This window comes from Mastigoproctus giganteus, unplaced genomic scaffold, assembly GCF_048544385.1.
Source record: "Mastigoproctus giganteus isolate SK-2022 unplaced genomic scaffold, ASM4854438v1 scaffold_15, whole genome shotgun sequence".
NCBI classification, from domain to species: domain Eukaryota; kingdom Metazoa; phylum Arthropoda; class Arachnida; order Uropygi; family Thelyphonidae; genus Mastigoproctus; species Mastigoproctus giganteus.
This window is the reverse complement of record NW_028328292.1, coordinates 3180218-3203189: the sequence shown is the minus strand read 5'-3', so window position 1 is coordinate 3203189 and position 22972 is coordinate 3180218. Positions and strand designations below refer to the sequence as shown.

The 22972-nt window shown below is 37.0% G+C and overlaps 1 protein-coding gene across 2 annotated transcripts in view; it reads right to left on the bottom strand.

Annotated features, from left to right (window-relative positions):
- Window positions 1-22972, bottom strand: part of LOC150074911 (cytoplasmic dynein 2 intermediate chain 1) — a 466509-nt gene that overhangs the window by 198338 nt on the left and 245199 nt on the right. Inside the window, exons 15-16 of one of the 2 annotated variants that reach the window (XM_090389329.1) lie at window positions 12972-13047; window positions 6627-6735 (exon numbers count right to left, since the gene is read on the bottom strand). In XM_090389329.1, the coding sequence (XP_090245455.1) occupies window positions 6627-6735; window positions 12972-13047 (185 nt within the window). The remainder of the gene's footprint in view (window positions 1-6626; window positions 6736-12971; window positions 13048-22972) is intronic. The other variant, XM_090389330.1, reaches the window with a different exon arrangement.

Below are 22972 nucleotides of genomic sequence, written 5' to 3'. Positions count from 1 at the left end.
ATCCTTTTTGTGAGATATAAGACAAGACTGAGTTTTAGAAGGGTTGAAATCAACTAAGTTGTCTTTGCCCCACTGGAGAATTACCTGAAGATCGGCATTTAAAGAATTGGTAGCAGATTTTCGAGAAGTTGAAGCTGATTGAGTAGGACAAGGTTTCTCAAAATGGAAAGTGGAATGCAATGTGCTATCATTGGCAAAACTATGGATAGGATTTCCAGTCAATGGAAGAAGGTCATTAATATACAAGAGGAAAAGAGTGGGGGAAAGTAGTAGTAGTAGTAGTAGTAGTGGCACTTGATGCAAGAAAGCAGTGTAGGAGCTTATGCAGCATCAGCCAAAAAAAAAAAAAAAAAAAAAAAAATCACACCATACCCTCCAATTGCCTGTCCATTTCCTCCTTAAATTTATTTAACCTATCAACTTCCACAACGACAGATGGAAGTTTGTTCCAGCAATTAACAACCCGCTGGCTAAAGGCAAATTTCCGCACATCTATTCTACATCTATCCTTTCTTAATTTGAACTTATGTCCCCGTAGGTTCGTATTCTGAACAAGTGGGAGGATCCCATCAGAATTCAGCGTGCTCAACCCATTCAAGGCCTTATAGACCTCAATCAGATCACCGCGCAGGTGCCTAGTCTCCAGCCACTGCAATTTGCAGAACTTAAGCCTCTCTTGGTAAGAGGATCCCTTCATTCCCCTCACCAATCGTGTTGCTCTTCTCTGTACACGCTCAAGCAAATCTACATCCTTCCTAAAATGAGGCCTCCAGACCTGTACGCAGTACTCAAGACGTGGCCTGACCATTGCCTTATACAGAGGGACAATCACCTCCTTTTCCCTGCTAGCAAAATTCCTATATATCATTGACAAAACCCCATGACCTGCCCTAGCAGCCTGTCTACATTGCTCAGAAAACTTCATATCTGACTGCACAATTACTCCCAGGTCTTTTTCATTTTCTACCACCTTAAGTGTAGTACCACACAGTTGGTACGTTTCTCTGGGGTTACTTCTACCCATATGCAGTACTTTGCATTTGTCAAGGTTAAACTTCAGTTGCCACTTCTTAGCCCATCTGCCCAAATTATCTAGATCCTGTTGCAGTAGCACACTGCCATTACTGTCATTAACAACCCTGCCAACCTTCGTGGCATCTGCAAACTTCGACATTAAGCCTGATATACCTTCATCAATATCATTGATAAATATACAAAACAACAGTGGCCCCAACACCGAACCCTGTGGGACTCCACTAATAACATTAGTCCACGAAGAGCAGCACCCATTGATTACCACCCTCTGTCTTCTCCCACTTAACCATCCTTTTATCCATTGCAGCAACTTACCCTTAATACCATTCTGCTCCAATTTGTACAGTAGTCTTCCATGCGCAACAGTGTCAAAAGCTTTCCTGAAATCCAAGTATATGATATCAAAATTATTTTTTGCATCCAGTTCCTTTGTGACCACATCATAATAACCAATCAAATTTGTCAGACAAGACTTTCCCTTAACAAACCCATGCTGTGTCCGAATTATTGCTGCAGTCTTGTCTAGATGATCCTGCAATGCATCTTTAACCAGTGACTCCATTATTTTACCCGGAACAGAAGTTAAACTAACTGGTCTGTAATTATTCGTGTCACCCTTCGAACCTCCTTTGTGAATTGGGGATACATTTGCACATCTCCAGTCCGTGGGAACCTCTCCTGAGTCCAAGGATGCTCTCATAATTATGGCTAAGGGTTTGCTTAGTTGCTTTGCCGCCTCCTTTAATATAACTGGATAGATCCCATCCGCCCCAGGTGCCTTTCTTATGTTTAACTTCAACAATTTCTCCTCCACTTTGCTCTCAGTTATTACAAAATCATTAAGCACACTGCTACAATTTGATAACCTTCTTCCATTTTCAAACTGTAATGATTCCTCACGTGTGAATGTAGATGCAAAATACTCATTTTCAAAATATTCAAAAGAACTGAACCTTCGGGGACACTGGCATTAGTGGAGAAGTTAGAAGACAGAGAGCCATCTACCATCACCCTCAGTGAGCGATCAGAGAGAAAACTGGATAACCAATTACTAAAAACAGTTGGCAAACCATAATATGGAAGCTTGTTTAGAAGACCTTTATGCCAAACACGATCAAAAGCCTTTGATCTTTCCACAGAATCCATACTGGCGATCGTTGATCAGACGGAAGGTTTCTAGGTAGTTTAATAGTTGGCGGTTAATTGATTTCTCCATTACTTTAGAAAGAGTAGAAGTAATTGCAATGAGACGATAATTGGATGGGAGGGATTTGTCACCTTTTTTAGGAACTGGCTGGATATGAGCAAATTTCCAAGCAGAAGGAAAAACACCTTTGGAATAAGAAAGTGAAAAAAGCGGCAAAGAATAGGAGTAAGTTCAGGAGCACAGGTTTTGAGAACAAGTGGAGAAATACCATCAGGACCTGGAGCTTTCTTAGCATCAAGATTCATCAAAATCCTTCTGATATCCTTTTGACGGAAGACCACAGGAGGCATTGAATGGAGCGTGTTGGGAATGGTGGAAGGTGTTTTACCAAGATCATTAATACAGGAGCTGGAAGAAAAATGGGATGCTAGCAGGTCAGCTTTATCCTTGGCTGAAGTGACAACAGAACCATCTGGTTTGGACAGAGGAGGGAGCAAAGATGGACAAAAGTTGCGGCCAATAGCTTTGGCAAGAGACCAGAATGCTCGGCTACCATTAGGGCAAGAAGCAAGTTTTCTACTCTTAGCCTGTTCAAACTCTAGTTTGGACTGATTAATAACTGCTTTACAATTGTTGCGAGCTTTGGTGTAGGCAGAAAATGACACTGAAGAATTAGAAACAAGCCAATTACGATATGCAACATTCTTCTCTTGAACAGCCTTAGCACATTTATTGGAAAACCAAGGTTTAGATAAAAGACGAGATTTTAAAGTGGAGTGTGGGATAAAGGATTCCATTCCTGCTAGAATAATTTCACTGACATGACCTGAGCAAACGTTGACATCAGAAGTTTTGAAACAGTAGTCCGACCAAGGAAAAGAAGAAAAGAAGTCTCGCAGGTCATCCTATTTTGCATTCTTGTAATGCCAAACAACACGAAGTTGGGAATAGCCATGAGATAAAGGTTCCATTGGAAAAGAGACAATCACCAAGTTGTGATCTGAAGTGCCTAAAGGAGCTCTCACTTCGACCGTGTACTTAGAAGGGTTGTTTGTGAGAAAAAGATCAAGCGTATTGGCTGTATGATTAGGATTGTTCGGTATTCTTGTAGGTAAATGAACAATCTGTGCTAGGTCATTAGTAATCGCAAAAGCCTCAGCATCTCGACCTGCTGGGTCGGTGTGACTAGAAAATGGAAGCCAGCTGGAGTTGTGAACATTAAAATCACCAAGGAAAATTACCTCACTGTTGGGAAAGTTGCAAAGAGAGGAAGTCAAAGAGCTCCAAGTGGTTAGTGGAGTTGGGAGAACGGTAGAGACAACAGATGAATTTGACACAATGAGGTAGAGAGATTTTAAGCCAGAGAATATCAAAGAGAGGAGATTCCAAATTGCCAAGTCTCTGATAGGTAATATCAGAATGGACATATGCACAAGTACCACCTTTGAGGCGAAAGAAATCATACAGCGAATAATTTGGGCATCTGAGATGAGCAGTAGTTGAATCAACCGATAACTGAGATTCTGTCAGAAAAAGTACATGATGTTTGGCAGACTGCAAGTGGAAATGGACATCGTTGAGATTAGAATTGAGACCACATATATTTGTGAAATGAATTAGGAAGTGCTTGGGAGGATTAGATCTTTTTGCAGATAAGTTTGCTCTATTAGTTTGACAATTCATGGTGTATTCAATGGTAAGAAAAAGTGGGTGGGAAATGCTTTATGAAGTAATGAAATTTTTGGATATGGCGTACACGTGGTAAGAATATACCTAGCTCCTTGACATAACATGGCCTCGACAATGCTCCCCCACATACACACTACTCGGACTCCCTCCAGTCACTATCTGGCAGAGTAGAGGTAGCAAGATTATACACTAGCTGATCCGGAAGCCTCCTAGAGAGTTACCAATAGGTTCGGTCCAGTGTACTAACTAGCGGCCGGCCTGCGAACACCGTTTTAGAGCTGTACCCTCGAAATGTAAGGAATATTGTATCTCGATGCTGCTATTCAATGCAGCAAATTTTTAACGTTTACGAGACTGCTCTGTATTGGAAAAAAATGCCGGATCGAACATACATTGCCAAAGAAGAAAATACAATGCCAGGTTTCAAGACTTCAAAAGATAGGGCCACGCTCTTGCTTGGCTAATGCATTGGGATATTACAGGTTAAAACTACTGCTTGTGTACCAGTCTGGAAATCCTCGTGCATTTATGGACATAAATAAAGCCACCCTACCCATGAATTTCCGATTGAAACAGTTATTGTTGTTGTTATTTGGTTTTTAGGAGCATTAGCAACTAATTGATTTAAACAGAGAGCATGGATAACAATATCTCTCTTTGAGGATTGGTTTAAATGCAGTTTCATTCCCGAGGTTGAAAAATATTGTAAAGACAATGACGTTCCTTTCAAGACTTTGCTTCTATTACAGTAATGCTCCTGGACATCCTACACATCTAGATGATTTCAATTCGAACATGAGAGTCATATTTCTACTGCCAAACACGACTTCACTCATCCAAGGGTGTTATTTAGAATTTAAAAGCATACTATTTACACACAACATTTGCTTAGGCATTGTCTGCAGTAGATGGTGAGAAAAATTTTATGTTAAGAGACTTTTGGAAATCTTACAATATTTACCACGCCATCTTAAACATTAATAAGGCCTGGGCAGAAATCACCAAAAGTTATTTAAATGGCGCATGGAAGAAAATATGCCCATGGCATGTAAAAGGCTTCGAAGGATTTAAAAAAGACAAATCATATGAAGCGGTTACAGATAAAATTGTAAAGGTTGCAGAGCTACTTCAGTTGGAGGTTGATGTCAAAGATGTAGAGGAGTTAACAGAGAAAGAAGTGAAAGAATTATCTAATGAAGAACTTATTGACTTGCAGGCAGTGAGAGTGAAAGAAGAAAATGCTGACGAAGCACAAGATGAACCAAATGAGGAGCCGAGATGTTTCGTCACCAGAGAGATGGCAATGGTATTTCGTGAAATTGCATCGCCAATGGCGAAGTTTGAGAAGATGGATTCTGACAGCGAATGATTCTTAAAAGTTAACAGAGGGGTGAATGATATGCTTGCTTGCTACAAATAAATCTACAATGAAAAGAAAAAAGCCACCATCCAGTCATACGTTAATAAGTTCTTTCGTAAGGTTTAGCGGCCGATCCCTTCTAAATCTCCACAGCCCTCAACCTCCGCAGCAGCGTACTTATCAGCTGGAGATGTCGATTCTGGCAATGATGATTGAGAGGTAAAACTTACTGACAATATGCCTGTCTCCTCTCTTTTTTTGTAATTTTATAATTTTGAAATTTTTTAAATTGCACGCTTTTGTAATTTTCCTGCACATGAGAAAAAAAATTGAATAAATACAATAAATAATTCTATTTACATGTTCATCGAACATTTCTTTATTTATTTATTTATTTAGTATGATGTGATCAATACACGAAGGAACCAGTTTTTTCCTGCTTCGTTCGTGTATCGCGGCCGGGATATCCAACCAACCGGTTGGTTCGGCACCATCGAGATATCCAGCCCGAGGCGGGAATCGAACCCGCGACCTTTAGGTTGCCAGGCAGGCACTTTACCTACCCGGCTAGCCCGGTCAGCTATTTCTTTATTGATTCAATCAATTCAGTGAGCGCTGCACAAGCATGGGGAAATTCCCCGACTTACGTAAAATCCGACTTACATAGCGTTCTGCGGAACACAACAACCCTTACATAAGTCAGGGAGTTCCTGTATGTGCTTCTAGATATAATGCATACCATGTAAATTATTTATATATAAAACAAATAGTATTACATTACATTTACTACACTTGTTACATGAATGATTTCATATCATTTTGCACTTGAACTTCATTTCAATTTTGTTCTGTATTTTTTTATTTGTGATCTTTTAAAATTATATGTGATTTTAGATATAATGCCTTTCATGTAAATGATTTATAAATAATGGAAATATATTAAATTTATATATTTAATTTATTATTCCAGGGTACACACTAGTCCTTTTAAGTAAAATAAGGGTGCGTGACCAAAAAGTTTGGAGACCACTGGTCTATACCATTCAAAGCACTTTATATCAGACTGCATAATTACTCCTAAGTCCTTTTCATTATCAACTATGTTTAGTTTGCCTAGCCATGTGCTATGCTACTTTAGGATGATTACAGCTACTGAGATGCAAGCACCTGCAATTTCCGGCATTATACATCAACTACTATTTCTCATCCCATCCAAATAATTTATCTAAATCTTGTTCAGTTACTAAACTCCGATTACTGGTATTAACCACCCTATCCACCTTTGTATCAATAGCAAACTTTAACACTAAACCGAAAATCTTATCTCAATATCATTAATAACTATTAAAGTAGCATTATCATTACAAATATTTAAGTGGGAATAAGTTCACAAACCAGTACTGTAAGTCGGTGATCTGAGGGTCCATTCTACATCTGCTACAGTTACTTGAAAGTACCATGACTTGGGTTCCTGCAAATCCCACAGCATCAGAGATCCATCTATCTTAAAAAAAAATAAAAATAATAAAATAGAAAAATAATAATCACAATAAAATAAAATAAATTGAGGTTACTAAGTGCTCAATGAGGAGCCAAATTGCTCACACTGTCACAACAGTGCCTTCAATTTTTCAATTAAAAATGAATTCACCTAAATGATGATATTATTCAATTAAAAATGCTATTTGTAGTAACTTTACAGGTCAACTCTTTGATAACATAGTAATTTCTTAAGTGAGCATAAGCCCAAGCTTTGTCACAGGAAGCAGAATAGTGTCCTCAAACAGGAGAGAATAATGTAAAGTAGAGCTCATCCCTGCTATAATGCGATATATATATTCAAAAAAAAAAAAAAAAAACTACACATAACAGAGATGAATGCTATAACATGCATATTTTCAGGGATAGGACTTCATAAAGGCTATAAGTTGTCAATATTTACCACATTTCCAAATTTATTTTTGTCAATAAATATCATGCTATGGTTGGTAGGTAATATATATTAAAACTCAAAGGTTAATAAATAAACATTTATTGAAATGAAACATACATCACATCATGAGCAATAGTATTTTGTTTTGGATGGCTATTTTTAATCAGAGGAGGGGGAGGGAAAGGAAGAATCTTCTTGTATTGGACCAGGTGTATTTTTTTACAGAAGGAATGTCTTGTCAGTGCTTAGCTTGTTTTTTTTTTCATCTTCTAAATTATATCTGTAATTGCTCATGAGATCATCCAATTTTCTACTGAAGGTGCAGCTTCTTTCAATGTCCAGATCCATGTTGTCAGAACAAATTCTCAGCAAGACTTTAAAACTTCCATTTTTATTTCAATATTTAATGCTTTGAAACAATATACTCTTTCTTTTTTTTTTTTTTTTTTTGTTTTTTTTGCACTCATTTACAGTATAGGTAGTAAGAATATACATATATAGGAACATTATATAAATTTTTACACACAAAACAACAAATCAAAATATGACATATGCTAACAGGCAACTGAAATGACACTAGTGACAAAGAGTGTAGCATAGTGGCACATTGAATTTGAGTGCATAACTTTGAATTTTCATGCACATGTGAACCAAGTATCAAAAGCAAATAAAACTTGAAATGCACATTGTAAGACATCACATTATAGCAGAATGAGCTGTATTGTTATTTTCTGATACTATTTCAATACCTGCAACGAAACAGTACACTTTATTTCTTATTTATTAATTTTGTTTTATTAGGAATTGTGTGTCTTTAAATCAATAAGTATTTAGGAACAAATGGTGTAATATCTGAAAATAAGTTGTAATTGAGAATATGAACATGAACTAAACTAACACGTAAACATTATCTGCCAAGTTAGTGTTCATGTTACATGAACATTTTATAAGTCTCATTATACAGCTACCTGTATAATGCTTTGGGTACTCTGTATGGTGTGCCTTGCACACAATAAAGAGTACCCAAGGGTATACAGAATTTTCTGAATAGAAGAATATTACACTAATTCTTCCTATTTTTCCAGAAAGTGGTTGTTGTTATTTTTGGTTTTTAGGCGCATTAGCAAATAAGGCCATATTGCTCCGGGAATATGCAGTGGTCATTCCCTTGACCTTTCCGCATCCTCCGTATTTGGTGGTGACGGGCTCGAACCCCGGTCTAATCAAGAAGCGTGCGCTACGCACTGCTGCTCCTTCCCACCTGGCTATGGAGGCAGCCCAGAAAGTGGAAGAGATGCATAACAATCAGTATGCATAAATGGATGTTGATTGTTAATGTAGTCCCTTTAACAAACTTACTGTAGTGTATAACCTATTAGAAAATTAGACTGTTCTTGGAGAGGAAAAAAATAATAATTTATATTCCCCCAATTACCTGAAATAACCTGCTGTGATGGTTTTGTTTAACACTTGATTTTTTCAGATAATCAATTTTAAATTAAATCTATATACAATTAAAAAAAAATAATCAGAAAAATTACAATAATTTGCATAAAAAACTGCACATTAACAGTTCATGCTTTATCTTCAGTTGTTCTCTAGATAGTCAACGAATTATAGCAGAGCTCAAACTGTATAGAGAAAACATTATTTATAGAAAATTAAATTGAGGGATTACACAAATAAAATTTAAAGAAAAAAGCTTATTAAAAAAACCCAAAAGGTTGACGTGTATGTGAAAAAAGCTAAACCGGCTAGGTATTTACACATGCCACCTCTATGTATGATCAACCACACTGATGTGATACATAACATCTTTACTGAAAAAATAAAATACAGCAGATTCTCGATTTACAGGGACACTTCAAGACTCTAAATTAAAAAAAAAAAAAAAAAAATCAACCAAAAATCATAAAATTCAAGTAATAACTAGAATAGGTATAAACAGATGTTTTGTAAGTCGCAAATAAGCGACAAGAAGTAGTAGTAGTAGCAGCAGCAGTGGCATGTGATGCAAGAAAGCAAGTGTATGAGCTTATGCAGCATCAGCCAAAAAAAAAAAAAATCACACCATTCCCTCCAAATGCCTGTCCAGTTCCTCCTTAAATTTATTCAACCTATCGACTTCCACAACGACAGATGGAAGTTTGTTCCAGCAATTAACCACCCGCTGGCTAATGGCAAATTTCCGCACATCTATTCTACATCTGTCTTTTCTTAATTTGAATTTATGCCCCCTTAGGTTTTTAATTTGAACAAGTGGAAGGATCCCATCAGAATTCAGCGTGCTCAAACCATTCACGGCCTTATACACCTCAATCAGATCACCGCGCAGGTGCCTAGTCTCCAGCCACTGCAATTTGCAGAACTTAAGCCTCTCTTGGTAAGAGGATCCCTTCATTCCCCCCACTAATCTTGTTGCCCTTCTCTGTACACGCTCAAGCAAATCTACATCCTTCCTAAAATGAAGCCTCCAGACCTGTACGCAGTACTCAAGGCACGGCCTGACCATTGCCTTATACAGAGGGATAATAACCTCCTTCTCCCTGCTAGCAAAATTCCTATATATCATTGACAAAACCCCATGACCTGCCCTGGCAGCCTGTCTGCATTGCTCAGAAAACTTTGTATGTGACTGCACAATTACTCCCAAGTCTTTTTCATTTTCTACCACTTTAAGTGTAGTACCACACAGTTGGTACGTTTCTCTGGGGTTACTTCTACCCATATGCAGTACTTTGCATTTGTTAAGGTTAAACTTCAGTTGCCACTTCTTAGCCCATCTGCCCAAATTATCTAGATCCTGTTGCAGTAGCACACTGCCATTACTGTCATTAACAACCCTGCCAACCTTTGTATCATCTGCAAACTTCGACACTAAGCCTGATATACCTTCATCAATATCATTGATAAATATACAAAACAACAGTGAACCCAAAACTGAACCCTGTGGGACTCCACTAATAACATTAGTCCACGAAGAGCAGCACCCATTAATTACCACCCTCTGTCTTCTCCCATTCAACCATCCTTTTACCATTGTAGCAACTTACCCTTAATACCATTCTGCTCCAATTTGTACAATAGTCTTTCATGCGCAACAATGTCAAAAGCTTTCCTGAAATCCAAATATATGATATCAAAATTATTTTTTGCATCCAGTTCCTTTGTAACCACATCATAATATCCTATCAGATTTGTCAGACAAGACTTTGAAACCCATGCTGTGTCTGAATTATTGCTGCAGTCTTGTCTAGATGATCCTGCAGTGCATCTTGCAAGAAGCGGCATTATAAGTCGTCATTGGGAGATTAATGTACCTATTATCTTACAACCCCTGCTATCTTTACACTGCCGCTCAAAAAAAAAAGAAAAAAGACCAAATGTTTAGTTTGTTTTAGTGCATCGCATTGATTGTTCATTGCACTGCAAAAAACAAATTTTGTTTCGTCATATATGTCAGGGATGTTGAAATTTTTTTTACAGTAAATAATTTTTTTTTTTTGTTTAGAAATCGTGAAAATGATGGGTAAATGCAAAGGAGTTGCGCTTTCAGTTAAACAAAAACTTGAAATTATTCAAAAGTTTGAAAACGGTGAATCCGTTAAATCTTTAATGATGAACCATTATAATGTTGGTGACCAAACCATATGCAACATCGTAAAAAATAAAGGGATGCTATTAGATTTAATATCGACATCGCAAAAAATAAAGGGAAGCATCGTACTGAACATGCAAGTAGTACGTGGTAAGTTTTTTCATTTTTTATCTATCGCCATATTTTTTTACATAGGTTGCTGAATTCGAATACAGTTAGTCCCCGACTTACGCAACTTCGGACTTGCGTAAATTTTTTTTCACTCAATTTTTTTTTTTTTTTTTTTTTTTTTAGGATTGTAAAATTTAAAACAAAAAAAAAATAAATAAAATAAGCAATCAATAATGACGATCACGGCACGCACAAATTGCACAAGTGAGATATGGAGTAAAAAGCAAAAAAATAGGAAAGAACAGAAGATTCTTACAATTTATTTATGGTTTTTTTTTTTTTTATGACTAAAGATTTCAGTGAAGGAGACACACATTTCACCATAATAACGTAAAAATCCACAGAATTGCAGTTATTGGTATTTTCGCAAATGCAATAAGATGAGTTTACTACTGTTTATAATTAGACGCACGAAGAGAAAAGCCCAATAACATGGAAAGTGCAAATTGTTTTTATTGTTTTTTGGTAGTGACCTCCAGAAATGTGCTTTAGTAAAATGTGAGCTCATGCAGGGTGATAATAGTGTGTTTTCGCCTTAACCCTGTGAAGTTCTTTACAGAAAATTCATTTTGACCGTTATCATGGTGCTGGCAACTAGTGACAGCGGTACTAGTAAATCTACCAAGAAAAGGAAAGCGATCGATTTGGATCAGAAAATTAAACTAATAATCAAGTATCGCGCTGAATTCAGATTTGTCAATAAGAATATAGTAGCAATATGTTATTAGTCATTCCCGAGTTACATAAAACTCGATGAAGTAAGAAGTCCTGGAACATATCTCTTACGTATGTCGGGGACTTCTGTATTTTTGAATTAACTGGGAAATCGATTATCCGGAATTTGTTTCTTACCATCTATCCCGGAAAATCGAGAGTCTACTGTATCTACAAATTGACTACTACATAAGTTTTTATATGCAGTAATTTATGTAATGGTAAATTTGTAGATATTTTTTAACAGTGAAATTTTTATGCACTAAACAAGTATGATTGGTATTATACAAAAGTGGCATGGGTGACAGTTGCTCTTCTTTGCTTCATTCATAGTGTTTTATATAAGTGGAATCATTAGTTTATTATATTCATTTGGTAAATTAATAATATTTAAGGCAGAAAGCCTCAAACTATGACATTAGTTAGTGCAATTGCATCATTACTATGAAGTTGAATCTTTATAGACAAACAGAGGTTTATACATTGGCATTGTTATTGTAACATCTCATATTGTGAAATCCTTCACGAGTTGTCCTCCTTATACTTAAAAGTAAGTAAGGCTTCCCGATTAGAGAAGACTACTGTTACTTATTTATACTATTAGTCTTCTCTAATGGGGAAGTGTTACTTATTTGAAGTATAAGGAGGGTGACTCGTGAAGAATTTTACAATATCAATATGAGATGCTCAAATAATGACGCCAATATACAAATTTCTGTTTGTCTATAAAAATTCAGACATACTAGTAATGATGCAAATGCACTAACTAATGTCATAGCTTGAATTTTATTTAGAGGCTTTCTGCCCTAAAATATTATTAGTCTAAGAAGCACACCTTTTGGCATCTCTCATATTGTGCAAATAAGTCACAACTACCTACTCACTAATGAGAAGCCAAACAGCTTCAAAACAGTGCTGTCTGGGTGGTGGTACTCAATTGAAAATAAGTAACAATAGTCATCTCTAATGGGGAAGTTACTTATCTGAAGTATAAGGAGAACAACTCGTTTGAAGGATTTCACAATAATGAGACGAGATGTTACAATAATGATGCCAATATACAAACTTCTGTTTGTCTTTAAAAATTCAACTATGTAGTAATGATGTAAACGCACTAACTAATGTCATTCATTTGGTAGTTATGTTTCTTACAGTAAAGCATTAATGTATCAATTTATATGAGTGAAATTAGGGTGGAAAATAAAAGCAGAAAAATTTCTAAAAAAAATTTAGATAACTGAAATTTTGTATAACCAGAATTCTACTGTAATAATAGTCATTCTATTAAATTATGTAAAGGGGCTTTATTCTTTTAAATACTTACTGCTCCTGCTATGACAACAGTTGTATCCTCAGGTCCAAAACTGCAACATGTTGGCTGAGTGTTTGCAACCAAAATGCTAGAAAGAATAAAAGAAAGAAATAGGAAATGCATTAATCCCATCATCTGTTGTCTTAACTCAGACTATACATCAATGAACATATTCCTTGGGGGGAGACAAAGACTAATGGATTAACAGTAGCCACGGGCAGAGGTGAAAGAGATTCTTGCACTGCTTCTATTGGAATGAGCAGAAGCCTGAAAAACAAGATGCAGAATATTTCAGAGACTGCTGGAAGTCATTGCGGTACAAGTAAACACATGGGTTGTGTTAGGGTAGCTAAGAATAGAAACAGGTGCATGTATACTTGCGTGTACACTAATGCTAGGAGTTTAGTAAATAAATTTGATGAATTTGAGGTATTACTCAAAACATCAAAGGCAGATATTGTTGGGATATCAGAGACATGGTGTCACACAGATATAAGGAATGCAGAACTGGAATTTGGGGAGTACAACGTCTACAGAAAGGATAGACAGGATAGGAAGGGAGGAGGGGTTATGCTATTAGTTAAAAAACACATAAAATCCAAGGAAGTGAAGCCAGTTGACATCGCTGGACAGTGCAGTGTTGAGTCAGTTTGGTGTGACATAAGCATAGGTAAATCAAAATTGAGAGTAGGAGTGTGCTATAGGCCTAATGACTCTGATGAGTATAATAAGATACTGTACAGGGAAATAGAGTGGGCCAGTAAATCAGAGAGTCTTATAATGGGGGATTTTAATTTCCCAGATATTGACTGGAATTTGTGGGTTGGTCACTCACACACTAGCAAGGCTTTTGTGGATTTATTGGATGATTGTTTTCTACACCAGCATGTTCGGGAGGCAACTAGAGGGAGTAATACTCTTGATCTGATTATCAGTAGTGATTCTTCATGCATTAGGAATCTGCAGATAAATGAACCACTGGGTGGCAGTGATCACAGTGTGCTGAAGTGGGATTTACTCAAGGAGGTATCTACCATCAGAGGTAAAGGGAAGGGTTTTTGCTTTCGTAAAGGAGACTATGCTGGTCTGAGACAGTATTTAAATTCTATACAGTGGGACCAACTGATGATGTTACCAACAGCAAATTCAAAATGGGAAGCATTCAAGGAACTAATCTTGGAAGCTACCAGGCTTTACATACCAACCAAGAAATATTGTTCAAGGTTCAGGCCTAAATGGTTGTCAGATGAACTAATGAGACATATGGCAGAGAAGAAAAATGCATGGGATACATACAAATTAATGGGTGACGTGGAAGCCTATGATAGATATAAGTTGGTCTGTAACCAAGTCACAAAGGAGATTAGGCAGGCAAAGGCAGATTATGAGAAATCCTTGGCAAAGGATGCAAAGAAAAACAGAAAAGAGTTCTTTACCTATTTAAACTCAAGAAGGAAAGGGATGAATCAGATTGGTCCACTGGATGTTGATGGTTCAACAGTTGAGGATCCGGCTCAGGTGGCTAACAGTCTAAACGAGTATTTTGCATCTACATTCACACATGAGGAGTTATTCAGGAAGGAGAATGTCGTAGGTGAAGTAAACATTGGCAGTGAGCTAGATGATTTTCTAATAACTGAGAGGAAAGTGGAGGAGAAATTGTTGAGGATAAACATAAAAAAGGCACCCGGGGTGGATGGGATCTATCCAGTTATATTAAAGGAGGCAGCAAAGGAAGTAAGCAAACCCCTAGCCATAATTATGAGAGCTTCTTTGGACTCAGGGGAGGTACCCATGGACTGGAGATGTGCAAATGTAACCCCAATTCACAAAGGAGGATCAAAGGCTGACACAAGTAATTATAGACCTGTTAGTTTAACTTCGGTTCCAGGAAAATTAATGGAGGCACTGGTTAAAGAAGCACTGCAGGATCATCTGGACAAGAATTCAGTTATAGCTCAGACACAGCATGGGTTTGTTAAGGGCAGGTCTTGTCTGACCAATTTGATTGGATACTATGATGTAGTCACAAAAGAACTGAATGCAGGGAATAACTTTGATATTATATATTTGGATCTTAGAAAGGCTTTTGATACTGTTGCGCATGGAAGACTGCTGCACAAATTGGAGAAGTGTGGCATTCGAGGCAAATTGCTGCTATGGATAAAGGGCTGGTTGAGTGGCAGAAGACAGAGAGTGGTAATCAATGGACACTGCTCAACGTGGACTAATGTTATTAGTGGAGTTCCTCAGGGTTCAGTGTTGGGTCCATTGTTGTTTTCTGTATTTATAAATGATATTGATGATGGTGTATCAGGCTTAATGTCCAAGTTTGCAGACGATACAAAGGTTGGCAGGGTTGTTAAGGACACTACTGATACTATGCTGCTGCAACAGAATCTGGAAAGGTTGAGCAGATGGGCTGAGAGGTGGCAAATGAAGTTTAACATTGACAAATGTAAAGTACTACATATGGGAAACAGTAACCCCAGATCAACGTATCAACTCTGTGGTACTACGCTGACAGTGGTAGAGAATGAAAAGGACCTGGGGGTAATTGTGCAGGCAGATATGAAGTTCTCTGAGCAGTGCAGACGAGCTGCAAGAGTAGCTCATGGTGTCTTGTCAATGATATACAGGAATTTTTCTAGCAGGGACAGGGATGTGATTATTCCCTTGTATAAGGCATTGGTCAGGCCACACCTTGAGTACTGTATACAGGTCTGGAGGCCTCATTTCAAGAAGGATGTAGAGCTGCTGGAACGAGTACAGAGAAGGGCAACAAGATTAGTGAATGGAACAAAGGGTTGCTCTTACGAAGAAAGGTTTTGCAAATTACAGAGCCTGGAGACTAGGCATCGCCGAGGTAATCTGATAGAGGTGTACAAGGCTTTGAATGGCTTGAGCATGCTCAATGCCGATGGAATTCTTCCTCTTGCTCAGAATAATCACCTGAGAGGGCATAAATTCAAATTGAGGAAGGACGGATGTCGGATAGATGTGCGGAAATTCGCCTTTAGCCAGCGGGCAGTTGGTTTGTGGAATAGACTTCCATCGCTTGTTGTTGAAGTTGATAGCCTAAACAAATTTAAGGCTCAGCTGGACAGGTATTTCGAACGAATTGAGGGGTGAAATGGGAGTAGTGGTTGTTTTTTTTTTTTTTTTTCTTTTTTTTTGGCTGATGCTGAATAAGCTTGCTTTCTTGCATCATATGCCTCTACTAATGCTAATGCTAATTCCATAGAGTCTTGAAAAATAAATTTAATTAATTACTCTTTTTTCCGTAAGTTGTGTATTTTTCAATTTTGAAAGGAATTTTTAAAAAAAGAAAATATTTTTTAACCCTATCCTGCTCCAATACAGGTGACCCCCGCTTAACGCTGATAATTCGTTCTGGAAAAACAGAGCGCTAAGTGAATCTATGCTAAGCGAGCGCCGCATTCCCATAAGGTAACATATGTATTTGTGAGTTGCGGTCGGTGCCATAGGATATTTCCTAATCAATAATAAACAGTAGTGAAAATATGCACAAATGTCGGTCAAAATATTTAATATTCAAATATTTGTACATATAAAATATTCTGCATTACATACGTATATAATTATGTGGTAACTACTTACGTATCAAAATTAAACTTAAAATTCCAATTAAAATCATGAATTTAATTGATCTAAATTGATTTAATTTAATTGATGATTTAATCATGAAAAATGGTGTCGATTTTGAGTTGAACTTTGGTCCTCTTCCAAATAAACTAAAAGGGGTATTAATTTAAAATCCCCCGCAGCATCACCACCTAACAAGAAAGTCAACCGATCCTTCGCCGCTTTGAAACCTGGCATGTTTTTTTCTTCTTTCAATATGAAACTTATTTTAGGCATTTGTTTCCATAAATTTCACTGAGTATGGGAAAATTTCTCAAGTCGGCATGGGAAACGTTTTAATGCTGTTTTGCTATTCATTTTCAAGCTATCGACTCCATCAAATGAAATGATTTCATTAAATATGCCAAAAATGCAATCTGTAAAAGAGCATTATAGTGATCTGTGACAGCGTTATAGTTAGAAACGGGTTATAATATAAGAACTGCGTTATAGCGAATCAGCGTAAAGCGAACCGCATTATAACAGGGGCCTGCTGTATAAGAATACTTTTAGTCTTCAGATTTTCCAGTAAGGCTATGTAACATATTGAGCAGATGGGTTGAGAGGTGGCAAATGAAGTTTAACATTGACAAATGTAAAGTACTACATATGGGAAACAGTAACCCCAAAGCAACGTATCAACTCTGTAGTACTACACTGACAGTGGTAGAGAATGAAAAGGACCTGGGGTAATTGTGCAGGCAGATATGAAGTTTTCTGAGCAGTGCAGACGGGCTGCAAGAGTAGCTCATGGTGTCTTGTCAATGATATACAGGAATTTTTCTAGCAGGGATAAGGAGGTGATTATTCCCTTGTATAAGGCAATGGTCAGGCCACACCTTGAGTACTGTATACAGGTCTGGAGGCCTCAACAAGTACAGAGAAGGGCAACAAGATTAGTGAATGGAACAAAGAGTTGCTCTTAAGAAGAAAGGCTTAAGTTTTGCAAATTACAGTGTCTGGAGACTAGGCTCCGGCGAGGTGATCTGATAAAGGTGTATAAAACCTTGAATGGTTTGAGCATGCTCAATGCCGATGGGATTCTTCCTCTTGCTCAGAATAATCACCTAAGAAGGCATAAATTCAAATTGAGGAAATACAGATGTAGGATAGATGTGCAGAAATTTGCCTTTAGTCAGCAGGTAGTTGGTTGGTGGAACAGACTTCCATCCCTTGTTGTGGAAGTTGATAGCCTAAATAAATTTAAGGCTCAGCTGGATGAAATGGGAGTGGGTTTTTTTTTTTTTTTGTTTGTTTGTTTTGGCTGATGTTGCATAAGCTTGCTTTCTTGCATCATATGCCTCTACTAATGCTAATGCTAAAACATAGAATATCCATGTTTCCCCTCCCCTTCACAAACAGTTCTATCTGATATTAATTTCATTCCAACATTTCTGATTCAAGTTTCCAATAAGGAGGCCCACTATCACAGAGTTACATAGTGATTTGTTTCAAAGTATTGCTTCTTTTGACTCATGTTTTCATTCTGATAGGTATTTCATAGTTAAGGTTGTCACTGAAAAGCACCACATGTTCTCAACCCAGCCCAACTGCAGGATTTAAGGGTTATTAAATGCTGTGTCATTCCTTTTCTTCAGTGAGGCTTTGCAGTTCCTAACTAGGTGGGGACACAGCAAACAATATTCTGTTAATATTTTGGGAATTCACATTTTGGCAGATATTTAGTATTGTGTTGATTTTGACAGTTTTATTTTACACATATATACAATTTTTACACTCTTCAAATGCATAAGCTGTCAGAAAAGACAATACGGGTGATAAAAGGGCAAGAGCAAAACAGGCAAAAGGCTGCAAGCAGTCAGCAGAACAAAACGGAGAATTTTCAGAATGCATATGCAATGCATATTTCATTTTTAAAAGGATAATTTGAACAAATATGCATCACTCAGCATGTTTTTCAAACTCAGCTTGTAAAGGAGATAAACAATTATTTGCTAACTTCATCCAAAAGGGGTACAGATATCAATTCCTCTCCAAATCATTTCATGCAGTTTCCAGTATATTAATGATTAATTTCTACTAAACACTGCACTCTTTCATCTTTAGTAAAGAATTTCATTTAAGACTCCCATATCCAATTCTTATCCAAGAAATTGTCAGATTTAAACCTCTAGTGGAAATTCCCAGTACATGATGAAAAGAAAATTTCTGTAAATATATCAACCAAAGATAAAGCTGCAAGAAACCGTTATTCACATCTGTTACAATGAAAGAGGCAAAAATTACATCAAATATCTGATATTTTTAATTCCAAGGAAGTGCAAGAAAGAAAGTAAAGTGGAACAACAAAATAGTAATTTTTTATAAAAGATCACAGGCTTATGTCACAACCTTGTGATTACTAGCATTTTTTTTTATTATTATAACTCAAAATATCAGTCACAAAGGAATGTGTTCATATGGCCTATTTATGGTATTTCTATGACTTTTTATAAATAAATATCTGAACAGTTGGTTTTGATATATCTATTATCAACATAACATAGTAAGTGGATTAAACCCAGTGGTACTTCTAACTGTAACGTACATGGTGGCAGGAGATCTGATAGGCCACCAATTTCTTTTTTTTATATCTGAAAAAAAAAAAAAAAAAAAAAGTTTCTGGTATTCTACTTGCAGTATATCAATGACTAAACTGCATCACTTATTAAATGCATTTTTAAAATTTATTTAATGAAAAATTCAAATATTTAAAAAGTTAACTTTTTACACCAATTATTTTCAACATAATATTTAACTTTTATTTTGTTGGAAAAATATTAATACTAAAAATATTAAATTTCATGCTTATAAATGTTAAAAATATTATAAACATGAAACTATTAGCCCCTTCTGTTTTATTTTCCTGTTTATAAAACTGTTAAGCAAATGAAAATTCAAAATAATGCCTGCAAATATATTATTACATTTTGTGAATTAAATAAATAAATAGACAGATAAATAATAATAATAATTGAGCTTTACATAAATAATAATAATTGAGACAAATCATTTTAAATAATAATTAAACATAAAACAAAGAGTGCCTAATTTCTGTAGCAGTAGTGGCACCTATCCAGTGAGAACCATATTTTTTTTGCATTATGCTGTAACTGAAATACATTGCACAACAAAATTAACAGAACACATAGAAAACGCGGTGTTACTTGTGCAGCTTGCAATGAAGCAGGACAAAACTTGGTATGGTGGTGTACCATAGAAAACGATAAAATGAGAAGACAGCAAGAAACTTCAGACAGATATAAGGTACATTTATAGGATCAAAGGGGTACATTTATAGAGAGTGGTAATTAACGGACACTGCTTTTCATGGACTAATGTTATTAGTGGAGTCCTCTGTGGTTCGGTGTTGGGCCCATTGTTGTTTTCTATTTATGAATGATATTGATGAAGGTATATCAGGCTTAATGTCGAAGTGTGCAGATGATACAAAAGTTTGGCAGGGTTGTTAATCACAGTAATGACACTAATGCAAAAGAATCTAGACAAGTTGAGCAGATGGGCTGAGAGGTGGCAACTGAAGTTTAACAATGACAAAAGCAAAGTACTGCATATGGGTAGCAGTAATCCAAGAGTAATGTACCAACTGTGCAGTACTACACACAGGGTAGTGGAGAATGAAAAAGATGTGGGAGTAATTGTGCAGTCAGATATGAAGCTTTCTGAGCAGTGAAAGCAGACTGCCAGAGCAGGTCATGTCAATAATATACAGAAATTTTCCTAGCAAGGATAAGGAGGTGATTATCCCCTTGTATAAGGAAGTGGTCGGTCAAAGCCATGCTTTCAGTACTGCATACAGGTCTGGAGGCCTCATTTTAGCATTAGCATTAGTAGAGGCATATGATGCAAGAAAGCAAGCTTATGCAGCATCAGCCAAAAAAAAAAAACCCATTTCACCCATCCATTCACTCCAAATGCTTGTCTAGTTCTGCGTTGAACTTATTTAAGTTCGACCTCTGCTAAGACAGATGGAAGTTTGTTCCAACTATCAACCACCCGCTGGATAAAGGCAAATTTCTGCACATCTATTCTACAATTGTCTTTCCTCAATTTGAATTTATGTCACTTTAGGTGAATAATCTGAGCAAGAGGAAGAATCCCATCAGCATTTAGCTTGCTCAAACCATTCAAGGCCTTATACACCTCAATTAGATCACCTTGCAGGTGCCTAGTCTCCAGACACTGTTATTTACAAATCTTAAGCCTTTCTTCGTAAGAGCAACCCTTTGTTCCATTCAATAATCTTGTTGCCCTTCTTCTACACTCATTCCAACAGCTCTACATCCTTCTTAAAATGAGGCCTCCAGACTTGTATACAGTATTCAAGGTGTGGTCTGAACAATGCCTTATACAAGGGGATAATCACCTCCTTATCCCTGCTAGAAAAATTCCTGTATATCATTGATAAGACACCATGAGCTACTCTTGCAGACCGTCTGCACTGCTCAAAAAACTTCATATCTGCCTGCACAATTACCCGCAGGTCCTTTTTGTTCTACCACTGTCAGTGTAGTACCACAGAGTTGATACGTTACTTTGGGGTTACTGTTTCCCATATGTAGTACTTTACATTTGTCAATGTTAAACTTCATTTACCACCTCTCAGCCCATCTGCTCAACTTTTCTAGATCCTGTTGCAGCAGAATACTGTCATCAGTGTCCTTAACAACCCTGCCAACTTGGACATTAAACTTTATATACCATCATCAATATCATTTATAAATACAAAAAACAACAATGGACCCAACACTGAACTCTAAAGGACTCCACTAATAACATTAGTCCATGATGAGCAGTGTCCATTGATTAACACTCTCTGCCTTCTCCCACTCAACCATCCCTTTATCCAGAGCAGCATTTTGCCTCTAATGCCACACTGCTCCAAATTGTTCAGCAGTCTTCCATGTACAACAGTATCAAAAGCCTTTCTAAGATCCAAATATATGATATCAAAGTTATTCTCTGCATCCAGTTGCTTTGTGACCACATCATAGTATTAAATCAAATAGGTCAGGCAAGACTTTCCCTTAACAAAACCATGCTGTGTCTGAGCTATAACTGAAGTCTTGTCTAGATGATCCTGCAGTGCTTCTTTAACCAGTCTTTAAACAGAAGTTAAATCAACAGGTCTATAATTATTTGTGTTGCCCTCTGATCCTCCTTTGTGAATTGGGGTCACATTTGCACATCTCCAGAACATGGGTGCCTCCCCTGAGTCCAAAGAAGCTCTCATAATTATGGCTAAGGGTTTGCTTACTTCCTTTGCTGCCTCCTTTAATATAACTGGATAGATCCCATCCACCCCGGGTGCCTTTTTTTATGTGTATCTTCAACAATTTCCCCTCCACTTTCCTCTCAGTTATTACAAAATCATTTAGCTCACTGCCAGAGTTTAATTCACCTCTGGCATTCCCCTCCCTGAATAGCTCTTCATGTGTGAATATAGATGCAAAATACTCATTTAGTTTGTTAGCCACCTGAGCAGGATCATCAACAGTTGAACCATCAATATCCAGTGGACCAATCTGATTCATCCCTTTCCTTCTAGAGTTTACATAGGTAAAGAACTCTTTGCTGTTTTTCTTTGCATCCTTTGCCAAAGATTTCTCATAATCTGCCTTTGCCTGCCTAATCTCCTTTGTGATTTGGTTAATGGGTGTATGTTAATGGGCTTATGCCACCCATTAATTTATATGTATCCCATGCATTTTTCTTCTCCGCCATATGTCTCATTAGTTCATCTGACAACCATGTAGGCCTAAATCTTGAACAATATTTCTTAATTGGTATGTAAAACCTAGTAGCTTCCAAGATAAATTCTTTGAATGCTTCCCATTTTGAATTTGCTGTTGGTAACATCACCAGTTGGTCCCATTGTATAGAATTAAAATACTGTCTCAGACCACCGTAATCGCCTTTACGAAAGCAAAAACCCCTCCCTTTACCCCTGATGGTAGTTAACTCTTTGAGTAAATCCCACTTCAGCACACTGTGATCACTGCCACTTAGTGGTTCCTTTATCTGCAGATTCTTAATGCATGAAGAATCACTACTGATAATCAGGTCAAAAGTATTACTCCCTCTAGTTGCCTCCCGAACATGCTGATGTAGAAAACAATCATCCAATAAATCAACAAAAGCCTTGCTAGTGTGTGAGTGACCAGCCCCCAAATTCTAGTCAATATCTGGGAAAATAAAATTCCCCCCATTATAAGACTCTCTGATTTACTGGCCCACTCTATTTCCCTGTACAGTTTCTTATTATACTCATCAGTCATTAGGCCTATAACACACTCCTACTCTCAATTTTGATCTCCCAGTGCTTATGCCATACCAAACTGACTCGA